The sequence below is a fragment of the Anguilla rostrata genome, chromosome 4 (genome assembly GCF_018555375.3).
Source record: "Anguilla rostrata isolate EN2019 chromosome 4, ASM1855537v3, whole genome shotgun sequence".
Lineage (NCBI taxonomy): Eukaryota > Metazoa > Chordata > Actinopteri > Anguilliformes > Anguillidae > Anguilla > Anguilla rostrata.
This window is the reverse complement of record NC_057936.1, coordinates 18,964,612-18,987,525: the sequence shown is the minus strand read 5'-3', so window position 1 is coordinate 18,987,525 and position 22,914 is coordinate 18,964,612. Positions and strand designations below refer to the sequence as shown.

Here is a 22,914-nt window from a genome sequence, read left to right as displayed (position 1 = left end):
GAATGCATTAGGTACATACGTTCACGGCATTTGCGGTACATTTCATATACGCATTACATACTGCACATAAATGGGTGTTGGTCATACAAAAATACAGTGAATCATGTTTAAGGCAACCATCCAGGGGAGCAATGAAAAATGGTCATCATGTGCAGGTGACCACCATAAAAAACGGGACCACCAAGGCAGGTTGCATTGTATTTGCATATAACTGATATCGTTTTCTTCAGCTACCCCAGCTTTTCTAATGACTGTTTTTTATACTATCATTGTAACTGGCTTAGTGAGCTGCCATTTAAAAACCTATACTAATATATTTTACAGAGTAACAATATGATCGACAAACAATACAATGATAATGATGGCAGCACACCCCTTAAATACTGAAGTGCTTAACTGGAGCTTAACAATCTCAGGAGAATCACAGAGGGCTGGGATGCACATTACAATACACTCAAAGCAACAAGACATAGGTACAACTAAAGAAAATATCAGCAGACATTGCAGTGCACAAAACAGAAAGCCTGCAGCTAGCTACTCTGCCAACTACCACTACAATACCAATCTGTTGAGGAACTCCTTACCCCACAAGAAAAAGAACAGATTAAGGCACCTTGTCATTAGATGGCCTCTTGCCATATATTTTTCTAATGATAAAATTACAAGAAAAAGGGAATTTGCCACTCCAAATGCAGTTGATTTGGTAGATTTTCCCGCGTTTTCTTTACAAACACAATTTGTTTACTTGTGAGCGAATTGTGAAGAAACAAAAAAGATACGCCTGTAACCGAAATGCTGCGACGAACTAAATGTACTGCTTCTGCCCATTCGTACAACACAACAAAAACACATGTCATTCACACATACACTTCCACACACACACTCTGATATAAATGAAGCACAATCCTTCAGTTTTATGGCTAGGAAAGTCATTTGGGAAGAAACTGGAGTGATTGGGAAACATAATGTTTGTGTCACATATTGTTATTTACACAAATGACATTCGCTGTTTTAAGGAATTTTGAATGGAGTTCTATATTCCGTTTAGTATTGCATAAGATTTTTGTGTTTTGCAACTCCCATGAACTGGAGTTTCAGATAATACAAATTAAAGGAGAGCTCAAACCTGCTTGCCTGCTTTCCATAAAAAGGCAGCCAGATCCAGTATTGGCTTTGTGGTGTCATTGATTACAAGAATGAGAATAACTTTGGTAAAGAGAGGCCGCAATCCACTTTTAAGTATAGCATGAGATCTTTATATGAATATAGTTGTGCTCTGTACCATTAGTGTAAGCTTCTTTAATGTTACTTTTTCTCTCTCTAAGCTGTTCTTGCATGTACACAATTTGCAAATTGGCATACATATTTATAAGCTGTTTTATCTTTGGCTTTTTAATGAGAATCTACATTGAAATACGTTACATTTGAAACAAAAACTATTAAACAGTCAAGCTAGTAGGCAAGGTGTGTATCAAAACAGGATCACACCCTGAAAGATACAGGTCCATACAGATACATGGTTTTCTGAGAAAAAAAAAAAAAAAGAATTTGGCTTGTCATGCCAAGAAAAAATGAGTGGAATGCTTTTCTACTAGTCTCTGCTCATCTTTCACCACTACACCACATTTTATTTTTTGTTGTGTCACTGCAATAGATTTCATCTGCTGATGGCACAAGCCGCCTGCAATACCTGACAATCCTGAGGAGTCAGTGGTATGTAAAGAAACAAGGGTAATAATCCTGCCAAAAAGTCACACCCTGTTGACAATGGATCCCAATAACTGCACCTTGACAACTGTGATACATGTTTGGGAAATTACGTATGTGAAAACATTCCTTCACATTCCTTTGTTCTTTTTTTAGCCTGAACTAACGCATACTTCTGTTTCAAATGCACTTCCTGCAGTTGATTCCAAGAAATCAATCAGGGAAGACCATTTAGACCTTTAGTTCCTTAAACCAGGGCTGCCCAAACCTGCTTCTGGAGATTTACCGCTGTCAGTTTTCATTCCAACCCTTACAAAGCACAGCTAGGGATCTCCATGAGCTGCTAAAGAGTATAATCAGGTGTGCCAGGTGTAATCTAAAGGTCACAGGTTTGATTCCCAGGTGGGAAACTGCCGTTGCACCCTTGAGCAAGGTACTTAACCTGCATTGCTTCAGTATATATCCAGCTGTATGAATTGATGCAATGTGACTGCTGTTTTCCATGAGAAAATTAATACATGAATTATATAAATTATAGACAGTGCTTTGTGTGTGTGAGTAACTTTCCATTTTTTTTTATACTGAAGATGTATTTTTGTTGAGATATTTCTTTTTGTACTGTGTTTGTTATGAGTAACTGATAAAAATAATAGTAAATTCATGAACCATGAGATAATTAAATCTGGAGACAGACATACACATACACAGCCTACTAGTAAACACAGACTATAACTGTTAGTTGGGGCTAGGGTAACCTAAAGCAATAGCTTGGGTGGGTGAATTTCATGACTGGTGATGACAAAGAAAATAACTATCATACATATATTTCCCCCATTATTACCCCTGAAGTGACCATTTTTCTTTTGAATGCTCGTGGAGATGTAATCCTTGACTCTTGCATGAGTGCATGCAACTAATGCTGTCAGAAAACAGAGATGGCAAATGTCTGGTTTCGTCTGGTTTGTGGTCCCAACCAGACAATTTGATGAGTAATTCATGGAAGAAATTTACCAGTATTTTGGAATACATTTGGATGTCTGTGACTCCCTGATCAGTTTCGAGTGAGTTTTCCCACTTTTTTTCTATGGTTTCCCCCACATCAATGATGGTTCCCAGGGGATTCCACCAGTCTAATATCAGTTTGAGGGGAGCATCTAGCTGGTTTACTGTATGTCACTGGCTAGCTAGCTATTGTTCAGTATTTTTAGATTTAATTATAAGTTAACAGGACAGAAGGTTGCTGGCTAGAGTGCGGTTATGAACATCCAAAGAATAGCTATGTAGCTAGTCAAGCAGGCGGCTAATTAGCCATCTAGTCCGTCTTTGATGCTATGAATGCCAGTGCTGGCTAGCTAGCTACACTTTAGTAACATCAATAAATGAAATAAAGGAAACACTATTTTCAGTTTTCATTTCATACTAACTGAACTGAGCTGAACTTAGCAAATGGCTAAGCAGCTGGTTGACAAATTCAGTCCGAGGTTGTATAGCCTACCTTGTAACATTAGACATGCCGCTATCATAAAACGATATGTGGGGTTTGCATGTGTAATGATGGAGAGTGCATTTGAATAAAATGTAAATGAGTTTCCCAGAAACATTATACTGCCGTAAAAGCGTACATTATTACTTTGGAATGGAAGCTAGCTTGCTTGCTAACAGAACAATTTTTTACAACTTCTTTTTGCCTGTGTATTAGTGTTCTGCAGCTGGCTATTTTGATCAGATTTTGTGATTGGCAGATGCTGCTAAATATCCAATAGGAAGAATTATTGATTACTGGAGCATTTTTGATGATGTAATGGGCAGGAAAAGGGGAAGGGGGGGGGGGGGGAGAACAAAAATTCCATAAGATTGGGGCTTTATTGGGTGGATGTGTGAAGTTGGTTGTGAATTCAGTCTACTTACATGAGGTACAAAAGTTAATGTTCTTAAGGGCTGAGAGTCTGCGGTCATTTCTGCAGGAACCCTGAAAAGTGCCAAACCCTCTGTGGTGTATAGGTATGGAGCAAGGCACCCCACCAAGCCGTAACATATCTGCCTTCCAAATACCATTTTGTTTAAGACCAATTCAGCTAACGAAAAACATCATTGGACCTGAGGATGATGTCTTTCAGTCATTTAAATAAATTATCTTGTGTGACTTCTCATTTCTCACATATAGTTTACACCTGGTATACTCTTTACCTTGCTCACTAGGGGGAAAATATTATAAAATGCCCATAAATGGCAGATATTTACTGATCAAGCTTCTTACTGCCTCGCTTAAACACCTGTATCATTCTTGAAGATTCCATATTGGTTTATCTAGTCATAATATGGCTTGTGGTGTCAGACTGCCTTCAGATGAATACTTTTTGTTCAAAACAAATATCCAAATGCAGCAATGTTCATTCATTTTTTAATTTCCAATGTGATGATCATACGAAATCCAGCGTTATGCAGGTGACACATTCAATGAACAGCCTAATGACCAAATTCTGGAGCAAACGTTTTCCCACCAGGAAATATTGAGCACAAATGTTTATTTTCTGCTTGGTAGGAAAGCAATGATTCAAGTATTTCAAGAAAAGAATGAATAGTAACAGCCTTAATGAAGAAGATTTCAAGTTTGATGCAATGGAAAAACAATGGAAGTTATTTTTTGGGGAAATTTAGTATCAATAGCCATTCAAATTAATCTGAAAATTGTATCAAAGTTCTTAGTTTTGTATCCAAGTTGTCTTTATAAATCTCCCTAGAGCCACACAATGGGTCAAGACTAAACAGTAGTTTTTTTTGTTGCTGTTGTTTTTTTTTCTCCAAAACTGCAATGTTTCTTTTCATTAAAAAAGCCAACAAAAAATGGAAGAAAACCAAGCATGACCCAAAAATGATTTGAGTATTAGAACTGGTAGTCCTCCTCAGTCATATCGATAGCCCATGCAAACTTGTCCCTTTGTGTTTTGTTGTAAATCTTCTCAACTGGAACATCAAACTTTTTACACCTGTTATGCCATAAAAATTGAGGATCAGAGTAAATACACCCAGGTTAATTAATTACATGTGACATTTGAGAACAAAAGGAAAACACCAATTTCAGAAAGCTTGTATAAATCTTTATAAAATAATAAATAAAAATTTTCATAAAATCGTATGCATGAAAGCGCACAGACTGCATGGCCAAAAGCATGTGGGCACCTGAAATTAAACATCTCATCCAAAATTATGGGCATTGATATAGAGTTGGTCCACCCTTTGCTGCTATAACAACCTCCACTCTTCTGGGAAGGCCTTATACTAGATGTTGGAGCATTGCTGTAGGAACTTGCCAACACTGAGCCAGGACAGTATTAGTAAGGTTGGGCTCTGATTGGGCGATTAGGCCTGGCTTGCAGTTGGCTTTCCAAATGATCCCAAAAGTGTTGGATGGGGTTGAGGTCAGGACTCTGTCCAGGCCAAGTTCTTCCACACTCGGACCTCACTGTATGCCCAGGGGCATCGTCATGCTAAAACAGAAAGGGTCTTCCCCAAACTACTGCTACAAAGTTGGAAGCACAGAATTGTCTAAAATTTCATTGCATTAAGATTTGCCTTTACTGGAACTAAGGGGCCAAGCCCAAACCGTGAAACAGCCCCAACGGTGTCCAGATACTTTTGGTCATAAAGTGTACCTTAAACATATATTTACAACCACAGCAACATGTAGTTTCAAGGCGCAAAAAAAAAAAATTTCAGAGTCTTGAAATACTAAGGAACATACCAAGCGACAGAGATCCTGGGGTCCAGGTAGTTGAGTTTGGACGTGCCAAGAGCAATGACCTTGTTCTCCTCTCTATCGGTCATCTGAAGCAGCAGTTTCTTCAGCTGCTCTTTCAGCCTTTTCACAGCTTTCTCTTTATTCTCCACCATCCTGAAGGACAAAATCTCTGGGTGGTCACATCACAGGCAGCACATGAATCTCAATGCACGTTCAAAGTGACATCCTGGGTGTTTAAAATTTAGAGGACCAGATTTAGAAACGGATTTAAATATTTTGACATGTTCTATTTCTTTATTGCAGATTTACAGGATTTACAACCAAGTCATAATGTGAGCAGTTTTTATTACTTAAAAACATGTGTAATAGGGTGTTGCAAATCGTATGTCATCTTGGGGTGCTGCAAAAATGTAAATGATCTGCAGGGTGCCTTGGGCCTGAAAGGTTTGGGAACCATTGGTCTACATGCATGTTGTGCAAAAGGCTCAGAGTATGGACAGTGAAGACCGAACCTGTTGCTAGGCAACGCCCTTTTGTTTACAGCTCGCGCTTGCCGCGGTTAAATTTTGTGCAAAGTTGATCAGTTTTAACGGTCATTTCTAGCGAGTTAAGTTTCCTTTGTGTGCGTCAATAAACGGCAGTAAGTACATCTTTCTCTATCGTCAAGAATATTTAGTTTAGATTATTAATCCATTGTCTGATAGTAATTTGTATAGCAGAATGTTTAAGTTTAGTAGCAGTATTCCTTAATATTTACCACATATTGGCGATTTATGCTAGGTACATTAGAGTGTCATTCCTCGCGACAGTGCATCTACATATGGTAGAATATTCCGTTGTATTTAGTAAGCTACGTGATTAGCACCGTTTATTTCCTTTTAATGTACAGCTGATAATAAGTATAGAACTGAAGTAGGCTAACTGTATTTCTTTTCCTTATTTAGAACCACACATACACACATGCACACCCACCTGGTTTAAACCTAAGAGGAGAACAGAGATTGCCTGTGCCTGTGTATTTGCATTCCATTTATAATAAATCCCCAAAAGAATTTCCTGCCTCCGTGTCCTGACCAGACACCCCATATTGTTGACAAACTCCTAACCACCAAGATCTTCCTTACACATGTCATCAGCTAACCAAAGTTAAGCGTCTGACAAAGACATGTATGTGGCATTTGGTCCGCCGGAGTGGCAGATTGGTCTCAGTTGCGCCGGCTGGTGGAGAGAGCACACGCACCTGGGTTGTGTTAACTAATCATCCCAGGTGCTTAAAGATATGTTGCTCTCCACAGTTTGGGGACGAGACCTCAAGCTCACACCAAGAGTGAGTTTCTTTATTTGAGTTGCGTTTAATTTCAGTTTTGTTTTGTTTTAACAAGATGGGGAAAAAGTGAACCCCTGCTGAAAAGTGGGAGGAGCTGCTTTCATTTGTCTTTGATATTTTAGTCTGTTGTTTTAGTTAATTGTTTTTGCCTGGAACCCGTGAGGGGGATGGGTGAAGATGGCGTTTATTATATTTGTTTGTATGGGTGCGCTTTCTCTCTCCATGCGGCAATCAACGGAGTTCCCCAGCACTGCCGAATCTCCCTTTCACGGGTGTCACGCTGGCGTGTGACAATGTAGTTTTCACATTAACATTTTCCCCCCCAGATATAGACAGAAAAGAGAGTGCTCACTTTCTTGATTTGTCGGTACTACAGTCACTGTCCTGAGTCTGCACTTGTTTCAGCTCTTCCTTAGCTTCATCCAGTTGTTTACGCTTCTGGGCAATCTGAAAATTAAGTACAAACAAAATGGTGGAGGTATGGACTGCTCTGCAAAGAAGCACAGAGGTATGAACTACACAGAAGCAAGCAAGAGGTATTAGGTGAAGTTAGGATACACAATTGCCCTGTCCATTCTTGTAAATAATAAAACTAAGTAAAATTCTTGATGAAAATCAGTTCAACAGCAAATTCTAGACCTTCAAATAGGAACCTGCTGTACACTATATGTAGGGCCACCAGTCTGTCTCCACTGTGTGACCTGTAGGGATTTAAACTTGTATTTCAATGGTTATCCTCCAGGAGGATAGCCTGACCTGCTTTGGAATAAAACTAGTTCAATTTGTGTGAACTAAGGCAGCCAATATTGGTTGTTGCAATTTCCCTCATTTTGATATCAATACTTTTCATGCCAGGCCTAGATTTTGAAAGTTAATTGAATTGAATTGATTTTATTTTGAACATGTAACAAATAATAAAACAAGCACACACAAAAAAAGAATGACCAATAAAATGAACAGTAAACAGTAAATAATTCTCCATAAACAAAATAAATAAATATTACATGTCCGAAAACGAGCAGGAGTTTATCAAATATAACTTAAATAATTACCTTAATGTTTATCAAATTTACACATACATAATCATTGTGCAGGTGCCCATCCAGCACGTCCCAACAATCACATAGAAAAAAAAAAAACAACATCAACAACGAGTCTCAGTCCTGAGAGAAACAAGCCCCCTTTCCTCATTCCACCTCCCTGTACCTCTCAAAAATATTTTTTTTGTACATCTTCTTGAACTAGTTTATATTTATACTTTGCTTGAGTTCAACATCTAGACCATTCCACAAATTCACCCCACAAATTGAAATACAATCTTCAGAGTAGTACGAACACAATGATTTTTTAGATTTAACTTTCCTCTTGACTTAGTCTTAGACAGTGCTTCATATGCGTGAATAATGTGGCATTTTTGTACAGTGAAAATTTGTTTGTGTTGATACAGAACTCAAATAGGAACCTACTGTATACAATAAAAACAAACTTCAAATAGGACCCAGCCACTCCGCACACAATGGTGGTGGCACTGCAATAGTTATATGCTAACTGGCCAGCATCTCTTGAAAAAAGATGCCAAGAGTATGAACTAAAAAAGTTGGGAAAGAAACTGAAAGTACACCAAGACACTTCCTTCTGCTGCAGACATTAACTCCAGGTGTATGGACATTTACAGTTACAGCCTCATTACCTTCTCCTGTAGAAGTTGCATGGACTTCTCAAAGGTCTTTGGTGCTGCCCTCTGGTGGTTGCAGAGTATGGCCACAGCTCTATTTGCACGGTTGTATGACAGTATCTTCTCATCCACGGACATATCAACTGAGGATTCAAAAAGTTTGCATATCTCAGCATTTCCCATACTCCTGTCGGGATGCCATGACAGACTACGAAACAGTCATGCATAGGTCCTCTGCACGGGAACAAACTTTGAAGTATTTTTTATGGTTATTCTGGAATGTAAATGAACTTTTTTAGACATCCGTTTTCTGAAAGCAGTATGAAAGCCAAACAAAGTTTCAACTATCACATATGATGCAATGTAGACTATGGTTGATTCATCTATTATTCCAGTGAATTGATTGGAATTCCGGCAATACAACTGCATCGATCTACAAACAGCATTTTTGAACTCGTGTGATCAAAATCACTTTAAAATAAATAAAAAATTTTGTACATGATATTAGCACTGAAAAAACATTTAATGTGGATTTTGCATTAATGCTGAACATAAATCTTACTCTTAAGACTGGAGTCCCAAAGCTCAAACATGGCAAATAAATAAGCATGAGTAAATCTTAGTCTATTACCCAGCTGCCATGGGCCACAAGTTCATGTTGATCAGTTTGTATTCTTAAAAAAATGTAATTAAATAAATAAATTAGGTCTAGAGTAGAGATAATTTAGGCCTACCTTAGGCCCAGAGTGACTATTACTGCAATATTTCTGTTTTTTATTGACAAGTTCTGTCCACATTGTAAAACACCTTTTCAAATGATATGCTGTCATACTCAGTCAAACATTGTCTTAAGCATGCTGTTTTTTTTGGAATGCTGCACTATCTAGGCATTTATTTCGTTCAGATATTTTGACCAGATAAGTTACTGAATCAAATCAAATGGTTATGTGAGCCATAACTGAATAGGCAAAAATGCATCATGATTTGCTTTAATGATTCACACTGGCAATGTAAATGCTGTGCTGAATGTTGTACATGCAATTGCATGTAACCTCCACATGGAACTGAAAGGTCCATACTGAGGAATGTGTGGTCTATTTCCCCATTCTCTTTAATTTTGTCAATGCATGCACCCGCAAGTATCTGTTTTGATACTTGCCAAGCCAGGAGAGATAAGGCTTTTTTATTTTAGATGTGTGTTCAAGACAACTTTCTGTACAGAAAATAGGTGAACTGGATTATACTGTACAATGTGTACTGTGGGATTGGCCTCAATGGAATTCCATATGTGCATGTTGTTTCTCACCATACAATGAGGTGAGCCAAGAACAGGACTGCTGATTCCCCACACTTCTTTCCAACACAGATTGCATGCAGCAAGTGGCTAACCGAGCTGTGCATACCATGCGTCAACTTGTTCAGCTGTTCTTGCAGAGTGGTGGAGGCATTGAATGTTCTGAACACTTTAGCCGATAGCCCAGTCATTGACTCATTCAGCGTCTTGTTCAAGTAAACAGTCTATTGGAAAAAGAGCAACATATGACTAAAGGTGGTAAAACTTGTTGTATCTACATAGTCAAAAAAGCATGAAACAAAGTGTTATACAACACATTTTAGTAAAAAAAAAAAATTCACCTAATTTTGTCCAATTAGAGCGTCTAAACCACTGAAAAGCCTGTATAGTCCGTTTGGTCGAAATACGAGTCTTTTGGAGCTGGACTTATGTAAGATTAGTCTTCACTGCGCTTGTCTCACGCAATTGAGGTCTATGCATGTGAACGTTTCAGAGATCCCAGCTGCAGTCAGGAAACTCCATTTCCCTTAAGAGACCATGAGCAAAATGAGCTGACATGCAACTGAAAATTTAAAAAGTACTTACATTTATTCTGTCAAACAGATCATCTTCTGGGCTTTTATTTTCCATGAACAGCTTTAAATTTTTGAAAACCTGCATCAGAGAACCTTACTGAATATGCATTTAAGTTGCATGTCCTTTAGTACACCAGATAATAGGAGAACCCTCCAAAGCAAAGACATGCAAACAAAATATTTCAGCGCCAAAATTAAATCCATCAATTATACCATATGGAATTAAGATCACTTTCCTGATCTGAGCATTTTCAGTCAGTACAAACTAGTGACTATTTAACCACCAGTTACAAGTTACTGAATGTGCTGTCAATCTTTGCATTTTAATCCCTTCTGTGGATCTCTCAAAACAAAATCTACAAAGAAAGATGATAATCCTGCAACTTAGTGAAAGCAGTGAGATGTCAAAAAGGGCTCCTCACGCGTTTCTCCACAGGCACTTTGTTGTAGTACCGAATTGAGTCCTTTCCCAGGAAATCAAACTCCACTACCCACGTCTGGCCATCCAACTCCTCATGTAGGGTGATATGCTCCACACGCAGAGAGCAGCAACCCACAGTGTCTGCACTCTCTCCCTCCTCCTTCTCATTACCTGCACGAAGGGCCAGCTGGTTGGAAAACAATGCCACTGTCAGTCACAAAAACCCTCTCAAAAATGAAGTAACACAAAGTGACAAGTTCAATCCCATTACCAAACACTTCAGTGTTCTAGATTTTCTCTGAGGTTCCTTTTATTTAACCAGGCCACATAAAACCCAGGACTAGCACAAGTGCATGCAACCAGAAGAGACTGTACCTTGTCTATGAAGTACACAGCAACCCCTCTCTGCCTCTTCTTCATCTCCCGAGACTTCCAGTCACTCTGATACTGTCTTCTGATCATGGCCACCTTAAGCTTTAGTTTGCGAGCAATTTCATACTTCTGCCAGTCCTTTTCACCCTGTGACACAAAAAACACACTGTAAATGCATAAAACCATTAATTTGAAGAAGTTATCAGTAATTGTAAAATACGTATGAACCTACTGCACTTAGCTGCTATTGGCCCAGGAGGTGGAATATTGGGTGGGGATTTAATATTGGGTGGTGATTAAAAAACATTTCAGACAACTAAAAATATTTGACTATTTGAATATTTGAGAAGACAAATACACTCAATTATCTTACACGAATACAGAAAACGAAAATAAAACATTTTTAATTGGTTACTACTATTGCAGTTGGCAATGTGCCACAAACTGTTTACAGTGCATGTTCATGAAAGCACAATGTGCAGCCACTTACAATTGGTACTTATGTATAGGTACTTTAGGTACGCAATTCCCACCTTAAGTTTGGAGCTGGGGTTAAGCATAATATACTTGATGCTCCCCTGTATATTCTCCACCCAGGAGGCCAGCCAAGTTACGGTGTTGTCATGCTGGACCTTCTTCCAGCGGTGGCCCTTAGGAGGTACTGGGATATTTGATTCTCTACACACAATCAAAAAACCCTCTTACTTGGTTTAGAACAAATGCATTACTTGAACTGTAAACATAAACATATCTACATGGCATAATACATGTGAAAGCCTCCATTCAAACTAACCACAGTGAGCCCCATACTTGCTGCAGTTTATTGTAATGTCCTCTGGCATGACCCTCCTCTTCAGTTTTCCCATCTTGGGGTGCTCCCCACGGCCACGGAATAGGCCAGGTGGCTCCACCCGGAAGTTGCCAATCTTTTCACGGTGCCCATCAAGAAGGCAGTAGCCATACTCCTCTGTTTGCTTGTTGGCTTCCTCCTTAAGAGCCTGTCAATTCACAATTTACACAAGTTAAAAAAAAAAAAATTTTTATCACACACCTTCAGTGCTCACTCAATCTAGATTTGTTCTTTGATGACTTAAGGACACACACAGCATTTGAATATTTGCCAGCAATAGAGTCAACAAGTATTAATTAACAATATTAAAATTTTGGGGACATTTTGATCACTTTTTATGACTTCCCAGGATGAAAATAATTTCAAGGATGGAAAGAACACTCCAATTCAAATTTTATTTTCCACCTTTGACAACCCATGACCAACTGCTGAAAACAACTTTTTGGTTTCTCTGGACAATAATTTATGCAGTTTTTTTTTTTTTTCCTAATAAAATGAAGAACTTGTTGCTTGGCTGCCAATTCCCACCAAAATGTCCTGCCAAGTTAGCCATTTGGCATCAACAGGGCAACATGACAAAATGGCTCACCTTTTTCTCCTCTTTGCTTAACGCCTTCTTCTCCTCTGCTTTGTCCACAAAGTACTTGTGGATCTCCCGAAAATCACACTTGGAGAGATCTTTGATCATATCACATTCATCACGTGTCATTTCCTGCATGGACGAAAAATAAGTCACTCACACACAATGACCCTGTACCATCATTCCATGCCCTTCACTGAAATTGTTATCTACTGGACAGTGCAGGCGAGGCTGTGAGCGCTGGATATTAAGCCCCCCCCATTCCATTTAAGCAGTGAGATACCATTCTCCAGTCAGTGAAGAAATTCTTCTGAAAGGTTTCCTTGGTGGTGTATTCATGGTCCAACATCTTGGCATAGAAGGTGGCCACTTCCTCTGCAGCTACACTCAGTCTGACAGGCTTCCCTACAAAACAGCAGCATCCCTTTCACGTGACACCAAAAGGGCTTGAAATGAACACCTGCCCAGCTGTAAAGTGGGGATAACTCAACCAACCTCATTGTTAGTTGCTTTTTAGTTTTTTTCTTACATTCAAACAGCATTCAGATTTTAGTTTCTAGCATTCAAATCCTGTTGGGCGCTTTCATTCTGCAGACTCCATTTTCCATTTTCATTTGTTGAAAACAATAAATAAAAATAAAATTTTTTAAATCAAGATTGCGTTCAGGAATGCCCATTCAATCTGCAGATTTTGTGTGGACGTGTGAATGATCAGAACTTATTTACCAGTTTTTTTTTTTATTTGCTTGATTCATCTAGCCAACTATGTGAGTACTGTAGCTGCACAAACACTTCTGGGTATACTCCTGAAATTGTGCCGTGCAACACCGCAATTTAAAAGAATGCCAAAAAGGAAACAGTTGTGTGCAAAATTGTCCAATTCAACATGAAACTAGCATAATGGGTAGCCTTCTCTGAGTGGCTTGTGATTGACTTAACATCAAGCGCTGCATGCATTACAATTTAAGCACGAAATGGGGATTTAACTGACAACATTTCAAAATTCTGTGCTCACCGTTGTAATAGAAAGATACATTCGGTGGTAATGATTCATATTCTGGTGGGAACAGAGGTCCCTTGTGCTCAAGAGTCTTCCACTTTTGCCCATCGAGAGACTGTCCCTCCTCCCACCTGAAGACAAAATGATTTGGACAAACAACATGTGTTCTCCACACAAACAGTCTGTGTTTTAGAACCTAAAATAAAAAAACACAATTCGTGCATAGTAACCATCTCGATAATTAAAAACCAAACTTAATCTATTAATGTAATTATTTACTGAAAACAAGTACCTAGTTAGCAATGTTTTTAAATCACATATCTAGGCTGCACCTGAAAGATGACATTAGCACATTGTTGCCCATCTAAAAGAAGCTCGGAGTGGTTGCCATTATTAGCAATAAATATGAAATCGTCACGCATAAACGACACTGCCGTTAAATGAACTAACTAGCCATATTGTTTAGCTATATACTTATATTTGTTTACAAATGTTAATCTGACCACCGAAATACTTATTGACCTCTTTTGTTTCCGTGCTGCATTATTCGCCGAAGTCTTTGAAGATACGTTCCTCAAACAAACGATGGAAACTGTTCTTCTCAGTTTCAGGGAATACGTTATTAGATGTACACCCCAAGTGCCATACACAATTTTAGGACAAAAACACGAAAAAAGCATGCCATGCCACGAGTAATTCAGCTAGCAACAACTTCTGTGTATCGTTTAATTTCTTCCCACGCGAAACAACGGCTATCACAGACAGAAAAGAGCGTGTCGCGAGCCCAGTTTAATTCCCAGAATTCCCAATTCCCAGAATGCAGAAAACCCGATCCCTGTTAAACTTGTTACGTCATATTACAGAATATATGGCATAACAGAGCGTTAAACCGGATGGACGAACAATAAACGCAAAACCTCGTGGGGGGCTCCGTACAAATTAGACATTGCGCATAAAGTCAAAGCCTAGCTGCAAATCGATATCAGAATATTTCTGTCATCTTATACCAGAATATCCAAGTCCATGTCTGATTACAAGTGGAAATATAACATAAAAAACATTTAATCAAGTGTGCATTGCGCAAGTAGGCTATGCATTAAGCAAATTTCTACATACAACTGGATATATCTGTATCGGAATGGATTTCACGCAAGTTTTCTTCATTAAAACTGAATTACAGCATTAGTCTCATTATTTAATAGCCACACCTCGTGTGTGTGTGTGTGTGTATACATAAAATTCATGAACAAAACAAAACTTTTATTTTTACCAGCGATTGAGTTATTCATCACATTGAAACTGAAAAATGAACTCTGATTTATCCACTGAGGGACAAAAGTGTTCTAAACTAATATGCAAATTTGGGCATTTTAAAGTATTCATGAGCTAATTTGCATATGTCCCTAAAAACATAAACAAGTTATAATACAAAAAAGGTTAGCATGTGTGTCCACAATCAAAATATAAAATGTCATTTGGATTGAAGGAAAGGAATTATTTCCCCTATTCACCTGTGATACCTCCCCTTAAAAGGACATGTGGTCAGAGCTAGTTATTACAGGCCCCTACATATGGCCTACATATTTTACAGTTGACAATGTGCTGGGTTGTAGGATTGGGAAAGACATCAGAACCATGAAAAGGTCTCAGCCTGGACAGTGCTCAAAATGTTAACAGACACTGAAACAAACATCATAACTAGCAAGGCTGATATCTTACATAGGCCTACACAACACATCAGACCAAAAAGCACAAAGCATAACTGGGCATTGTGGCTTGTAGTAGGCTAGGCTATGTATACACCAACAATGTGTATTTACAGACTTCCCAACTCATCACTAAGCTAGCTAGGTAGCAAGTATTGCAACAGCCATAACCTGAATACAGTTTAACCATTCTAGCTAGCTAGAAATCACCATAGTGATTACTGCCTTTATGCTTTTGCTCTCCTCAAAATCTCAAAGTCACAGGGGGGCAATGCGCAATGAATATCCCCAGTCTATGACACCAGTGTTCTCGCTAGCCCATGGAATGCTGCGTCTCTCGAATAGGGGATATTTCTTAATCTGTATTTCACACTAAAGGTCCAAAAGTGGTCCAATTTAAATACTGTTTTTTAACCTTAATCTCCTGGTCCATTTCCTCTTTTCTCTTCCGAGATTCACTTTTTGATTCTACCCTAATGTTATCATCTTAACAGAGAGCAACAGATTAACAAAGCAAAATGAGCTACTATGAGCCTACTGAACTATAATTTAGTCACCAGTGCTCGAGCACTGGTTAACTTAATTTGTCTGTCTTCTAAGACACCACACTTACGTAATGCAAGGTGCAGAGGAATGAAAAATAGAGCACTCACCATTTCCACAGCCTGGCCTCATCTTTCTTAGCTACAGCAGACTTCTGGACCATACTCTGCTTCCCAATTTTCCCCTTTTTTTTCTTGGGTTCATCTGCATCTGCAGTGTCCTTTTTTCGCTTATTTTTATGGCTAGATTTCCCCTCTTCTTGACCTTTTCTCAAGGTCTTTTCATCCTCTGTTCCCATCTTCACACTTCGTCCTTTGTCATTTTTCCTCTTCTTCATAGGATTGGCTATATCCACTTTCTCTTTGTGAGATTCGCCTTTGATGTTCTGCCAGTTGCTCTGTGCTTTCTTCAAAGTTTTAATCTCAGCTTGTGTGTCCTCTCTTAGTTCACCATAGTCTTGAACAGAGCATTCATCCATTTCTTCCTTAACTGCATCAATGGCATCTTTGCTTTTTGTCTACAGTTTGTAAAAGAGTGCAATGAAAATACATACAATAAGGTGTAGTACAGCAGGCCTTTCAAACTATCCTTAGCTTCGAAATGCAAATGGTTACCTGACATTTTCAAATGTTGGGTATACCTGAAACTCATGCTTTCATGCACTGTCATGGGTCCAACTGAAGACTCCAGTGACTTATGGCCTCTAGATGCCACTTCAACTGTCCTTTCAAATCGTTGTCAAATTTCAGCTAGAGCTGCCACATTGAACTCTAAGTGTTATTGGTTATTTTGGAGTGGAAATGTATAGGAGCAACAACAGTTCAGCCACAAAGTGGTGGGTCACACAAACTCACAGAACAGGACCTTTGAGTGCTGAAATGTGTAGCATGTAAAAATGATCTGTCCTCAGTTGCAACACTCACTACAGAGTTCCAAACTACCTCAGGAAACAATGTCAGTACAAAAAACTGTTTGTCAAGAGCTTCATGAATGTGGTTTCCATGCCCGGTAGCCATACACAAGCCTAAGCCAGTTTGGGGAAGGCCCTTTACCATTTCAGCATGATATTGTCCCCGTGCACAAAGCAAGGTCCATAAAGAAATGGTTTGCTGAGTTTGGTGGGGAAGAACTTGACTGGCCTGCACAGAGCCCTGACTTCTACCCCATCAAACAGCCAAACAGCTTTGGGATGAATTGGAATGTTGAATGCAAACCAGGCCTTACACCCAACATCGGTGCCCAACCTCACTAATGCTCTAGGGGCTGAATGGAAGGGAATCCCCGTAGCCATGTTCCAAAATCTACTGGAAAGCCTTCCCAGAAGATCGGAGGCTGTTAAAGCAGCAAAGGAGGGCCCAACTCCATATTAATGCCCATGAGGTGTTTACAAGTACACATGGGTGAGATGTTCAGGAGGCCACATACTTTTGGAAATGCAGTGTATTTAATATTTAAGTATAAATACAATGATCTATGAAAACAATCACTCAGAGAAAAGCTTAACCAATTAATTTCAAATAAATTTTTTCAATGATTTCTAATGTGAAATGTGGCTCATTAACAGTGCAGTGCAGCATAAAATATGAAATGTAAGTTCACCTCTTTTTTCTTTGATTTACTTTTATGGGACTTGTCTTTTTCAGGCTGTGATTCACTCTTGGATCTGTTGAAAGAAAAAAGTACTACAGGAGAAAGACAGAATATTCCTTTTAGCAGCTCTATCTAGCATAGCGGCTGAAACTGAATTAGAGCACGTCTTCACCACAAATAGTTCAAAAGGAGCAATTTCATTGAGAACACAGCGATAGCAGGTGCTAGCCAATCGTGTACTGAGACAGCTGTGGCAACTACAGTGAACCACTATGGATTTATATAAAATAGAGAAATTACTTTTTACAAATCGCAAAGTGATATTCATCCCTTCGGAATTCATTATTTAAAAAATAACTTTCTTTTTTCATGGAAGGGCTGTTAATTCTACCAACATGCTGATTATTAATTTCACTGGCAGAATAATTAAGTCATAATTATAGAGTTGTTTAACTTGAAATCTGAGGGGGTTTGATAAATCTAGTTAATGCACTGCTTGTTATCCTTTTACTCTATCCTTACTATACTATCCTTACCTGCTCTTTGTTAGCAAAGTGTCCTTTGTTTTCTCCATGGGCTTCCCACTATTCTTCCCCATCTCGCAAGTCCACTCTTTGCTACATTTGAATTTATGCTACATGAAAGCAGTGAAATGAGAGAAACGATTACCGTTTAGCAGAATAATCTGTTTAGAATGAGAGACCTGTGTCAATCTCCTAAACACAAACAATTGAAAATATAGCCGCAAGCGGCAATTCCGGGGTTCAAGCCAACACGGACTGTTAGAAGGTGAAAGCTGCGAAGTGCAATAAGAACTAGTCAGAATCAGAGTAATTGTAATAGTCAAGTCCATTTATACATACAAGGAATTTGACTTGACACAATATGTTTATTCTCAATGAATGAATGAAAAGGTTTAATTGCACAACAAACTAACAGTAGCATATCATCATCATGTCATACAAGAACTATAAGAAATAGTCATCATATCATATAAGAACTAAATAAATAAATGACGGTTTGACTGTGTCTGCATGAAAACTATTTAATGATAGGTATTGGGTTTGGGAAAAGGGACCCTTCAACACACTTAATTAATGGCTATATTTCTGTTTGTAATTGTTATTTATTTTACTGGGTGCCACACAATACCAGGATATACCCATATATACTCATTTGAGCTAAATCCAGTTCCAATATACATTCTTGAATGGTCATTTTTAGATGTGAAGCACCTTTATGACCAGCAATGTCACTAACTCACTCAGTCAGTAACTCAGTCAGTTAATTAATGGTTCTTGAGGCAAATTTGTAGAGTGAGGGTAGATGGATGTCTGTAGCAGGTTTTGTGTAAATCAGACTCACGGCATAGGAGTTATGACCTTCAAACTTTTCCCATAGACTGGTGGTGCCTCCCTATCAGGCGATTTCAAAATAGTTGTACACACGTGGTTCAACAGTGTTATGAAACATATCCTGTGATTTTTGTAATGATTGGACAAACAATTTTTGATTTATAGTCTGATTTGTGTTATGCCACGCCCATTTTTTGCATTTGTAGTGCCACCTATCGGTCAATTTGAATTAAACTTTCAGGGTATATTTCAGGTACTTATGTGGACATATCCTGTAAGCTATGATTGGCCCAATAATTGTAGACTTTGGTCCATTTATGTGCTGAGCTACGCCCTTTTGAAGTTAATTGGTCAATATCTTCAAAACACAATAAGATATCAACAAGCTTTTGAAAAGCTTGGTCCAGTAATGATCCACAATAAATTTGGTAGCTATCGGACCTACGGTTTAGGAGGATGTAAAAAATGTGTTTTTCAAAAAATTCTAAATGGCAGAAAATCTAGTCACACAGACGTTAACAGTTCTTAGGCAAATTTGTAGAGTGAGGATAGATGGATGTCTGTAGCAAGTTTCGTGTAAATCAGACTCACGGCGTAGGAGTTATGACTTTTCAAAGTTCTAAATTTTGACCTTTAATTATAGCGCCCCTTCAGGCCGATTGGGGTTTTATTTCTTGGGCAGCACTTGCACACAACTTCCAATCAATGGGCAGAATTTCATGTCTCCACCATTTACCATCTCACAGGAATTTGCATAAACATTTCTGAAGATGATCAATAATAAACCAGCACAAAAGCAAAAACAATAGGGTTTCAGCACTTCGGGCTTGAACCGCTAATAAAAATTGCAATCAAACTGTGGAGCATATCTGGTAAACTACCTTTTTTTTGTCCTTCTTCATTTTTGATACCTCTGTATGGATTGTTTTCTTGGTAGGTGCTGACCTATTGGAAAAGAATGATGCAAGTCACCTTGTGCCTAACCAATGATATGGCAGTAGGGCAACCAGGGTTAGGATTTTACCAGAATTATAAAAATGACTCAAGAGCAGAATGAAGAATGAACAGTCAAGATGTGTAGAACTGCTTATCGGCAACAGGACAGTGTGAAAAAGATTTTAAGATTACAAAGGAATGATAAGAGAAAATGCAAAGGATGTGACAAGACATGCCAAACCAAAGAAGATCACCATCAGAGTACCTTTCTGAAGTCATATTTTGACGCACAGCACTGTCAATTGACCTCTTCCCTTCCAATTCCTCACTCACAGCAAATATGTTGTTGTTTATGTCTGTATAGCTATGTGGAATTTAAAAAATGTAATTAGGGGCAGAGAGTTTAAATTCCATTAATTTAGGATAGTTTACAATTTCCACCACTGTTTGCATGCAACCCACCGCAAACACGAATGATGAAAATCAGGAAAATCTCATTTGTTTTGGAAGAACAAACTTAAGGAATCTTAGGAATTCCAACAAAAAAAGCACAATTGTTTTGGCAAAGTCTTGTGCTCAAAAAAGCATGGAGATGAGGCAATTGGTTAAATTTATAAATATTACTTTCCTTGAAATGTGACAACCAAACAAACCATTTAGATAAAACCGAAAAGGCAATACAATCACTAAATTTTTAAAAATTAAAAAATGTAAAAAAACGATTCAATAGCTATGTTTGACAGAAAGCCCTATGAAGATAAATGTACTCAAATGATTTGTTATTTTGTAATCATAAAGTCACAGAGCCTAATAAAATCAGCACATGTGTATTGAAAACTGCAGAACAGATCTACTGATTTTGTTACAGAGTATGGTTATTTTACATTTTTTAACAAATGTGCAAAAGGACAACTTACTTCCTACAAGCCGATGGGTGTGCATCCTGTAAAAACAAACATGTACTTTACAAAATAATATGCTCACGGACAGACAATCCTACTTAAAACTGTACATGGAATTCAGAAATTATATTTGTTTGTTCCAAAAACTCTAATCACAGATTCCCATGGTGAACACTGAGCACTACACGATCAAATAGAAAACTAGACACTCGAAACAATGAAGACATAAATTAAGCCCTCTTAAGAAACTCAACATTTTAAAGTAGCTATACTAATTTGATATATAATTGTGACCATTCAATCACGTTTTTGGGTCTTATTTCCTAACTGAAGATGAAATTTGTTTATTTGCATTGTAACAGTAAATTATATACAACAGGTTTCTTACCATACTGCTGTCAAAAACCTCTGTACCAACATCCCCTTCACTGTTCCCTGATTCGGCCGTTACATGACAGGCGAGTTTCTCAGAACTTAAAAAAGAGCAAAACCCAAATGCTGTGACCACAGCAGTTAAATATTAATGCAAATTACTATTTATGTTAAGCTGTGCACATCAGGTATCATTTCTAGAAACTACTTCCACAAGAGGGAACAAAACCAGAGGGCAATGAAATACCACAGAATAATTCTGAGATTTTCAGATTACAATAGACATCCATAGTCTGAAATTATTAATGAAATAATGAATGAAAGAAAGTAATGAATTAAGTAATGAAAGTAACAACTTATGTTATACTCAGAGAAAGCTCTGCATGGACTTCATAGTACCCTTGTAACGCACATACAATTTGCGAATAGGCACCACATTCTTTTCCTCCTTCAAAATGTGGAAAATGATAAAATCTTCTCCAACTTTTAATTATCTTCTACAATCTCAGTGCTTTGAAAGCAAAACATGTTTTTTGGTCCAAGATGTTCAAAAAAATTATGCAGAGCAAACACTTTCACCAACAGTGCACGCAGTCTTTTCTCAGACGACTTATTAAACCTCACCTTGTTATTTTGGACTCCTGTAGAGGTTTGCAGTGCGAATCTGAGTGGGTACCTCTAACCTGTTAAATCAGATGAAAAGCAAGCATATTTGCATGTGCTGATCAATTTGTGCAGGACAAGAAAAAACTACGAAACTCATCTGTGTTGATACCACAACGGCCAGTCCACTGTGCTTCCCACCCTTCTCCCTGCGATTGCTCTTGTGTTTTTTCTCTGTAGCATCCTTTATCCTCGTCCTGTGTCGAGAAATGTATCAAACCATCAGCCATCCTCTTGCTGGCACTCCTGTGTGTTTGCCTCTTGGACTGGACAGCAATGTTGTGTTAGAGATTAAAGTATAAACCCCACAGTTTACTACCTGTAAATGGCCTCCTAAAAGGAAATGAATACATAGCTGCACACACTTGAGAACTTGCCAAAGAATAGTGATGGGACTAAAATCAAATCCTATTCCTACAAAATTAGTTCACAAAAGCACTGCAAGTAACGTGGTCTCAATTGTTAAACACAGAGGGGACAAACCTGTCAGAAGAGGTCCTGTGTTTTGAGTCGGAAGTTCTCTTTCTGCTTGGATTCCCACCAAGCAATTTAGAATCTCTTCCTACTGCACAACTCTTTTCTTCCATTTCTCCAGCTTGGACAAATTGCACGCACGGTCTGTAGGACCAACCACACCAAACATAAAGTGCAATATTTGAATAGTTTGATAAATACTAAACTTCATTTAAATGTACTTTGAGATCAGAAATTTCGTAAACACTGTTGATTCCGAATACGATGAAGACTAGGCTGAACATTTTTATTTTATATGCACGTGGCACAGGGTACGCCGTTTGTCGCTGATACATTAAGATTAATGAAGAAAGGGTACTATTTTCGTTTAAAATGTGTTTCAATGCCCCAGACGTCGGATGTCCGCTGAAAAACGGGTTAGCAGAAGAGCCATTACGCACGTGTTCAATGGACAACACGGTATAAATGAATTATTGGAAGAGGCTACAGTAGCCTAATTAAGCAGCCTAGTGATTTAAAAACGTACAAGTGCTAGCCGACGTCCGAAACACTGGGAAATAAAATTGGACAAGGCGAAACGGTACAAACGTAGGCTAGAGAACTACCAAGTTAATGTTATCGTCAAACACTCGCGTTTCAGTATCAGTAACAGTGCTTTTTACCTGCGGCACAGCTTAAATGGTCTTCCAAGTTCAACCTCCTCATTAGGAACACTGACGGAAAATGTTACTGCTTTTGAGTCTGAAACGCTCACAAACTGCGCATGATCGGTGCTCTGAAGAAGGGGTGTTTTGGGGGAAGAAGTGGCATTAATTGCGTACTTCTTTCGATAA

The 22,914-nt window shown here is 38.4% G+C and overlaps 1 protein-coding gene across 6 annotated transcripts; it reads right to left on the bottom strand.

Moving 5' to 3' along the window:
* Positions 1-4,094: 4,094 nt before the first annotated feature.
* Positions 4,095-22,879, bottom strand: top1mt (DNA topoisomerase I mitochondrial). Of its 6 annotated transcripts, none has more exons than XM_064331122.1 (24): positions 22,744-22,879; positions 22,091-22,225; positions 21,712-21,804; positions 21,569-21,631; positions 20,961-21,045; positions 20,588-20,613; positions 19,936-20,034; positions 19,616-19,679; positions 17,916-18,013; positions 17,389-17,452; positions 15,900-16,306; positions 13,556-13,671; positions 12,824-12,945; positions 12,550-12,672; positions 11,921-12,108; positions 11,644-11,788; positions 11,114-11,257; positions 10,740-10,925; positions 10,328-10,396; positions 9,852-9,966; positions 8,464-8,591; positions 7,126-7,220; positions 5,450-5,599; positions 4,095-4,694 (listed from the first exon to the last, which is right to left on the bottom strand). In XM_064331122.1, exons 2-24 carry the CDS (start codon positions 22,192-22,194, stop codon positions 4,592-4,594), a joined length of 2,787 nt encoding a protein of 928 aa, XP_064187192.1. In that variant the 5' UTR covers positions 22,195-22,225; positions 22,744-22,879; the 3' UTR covers positions 4,095-4,591. The 6 variants fall into 6 exon arrangements, with proteins under 6 accessions (XP_064187192.1, XP_064187195.1, XP_064187194.1 ...); XM_064331125.1 differs by having other exon boundaries at positions 19,978-20,034; XM_064331124.1 differs by having other exon boundaries at positions 21,569-21,627; positions 21,720-21,804.
* Between the last annotated feature and the right edge of the window lie 35 nt (positions 22,880-22,914).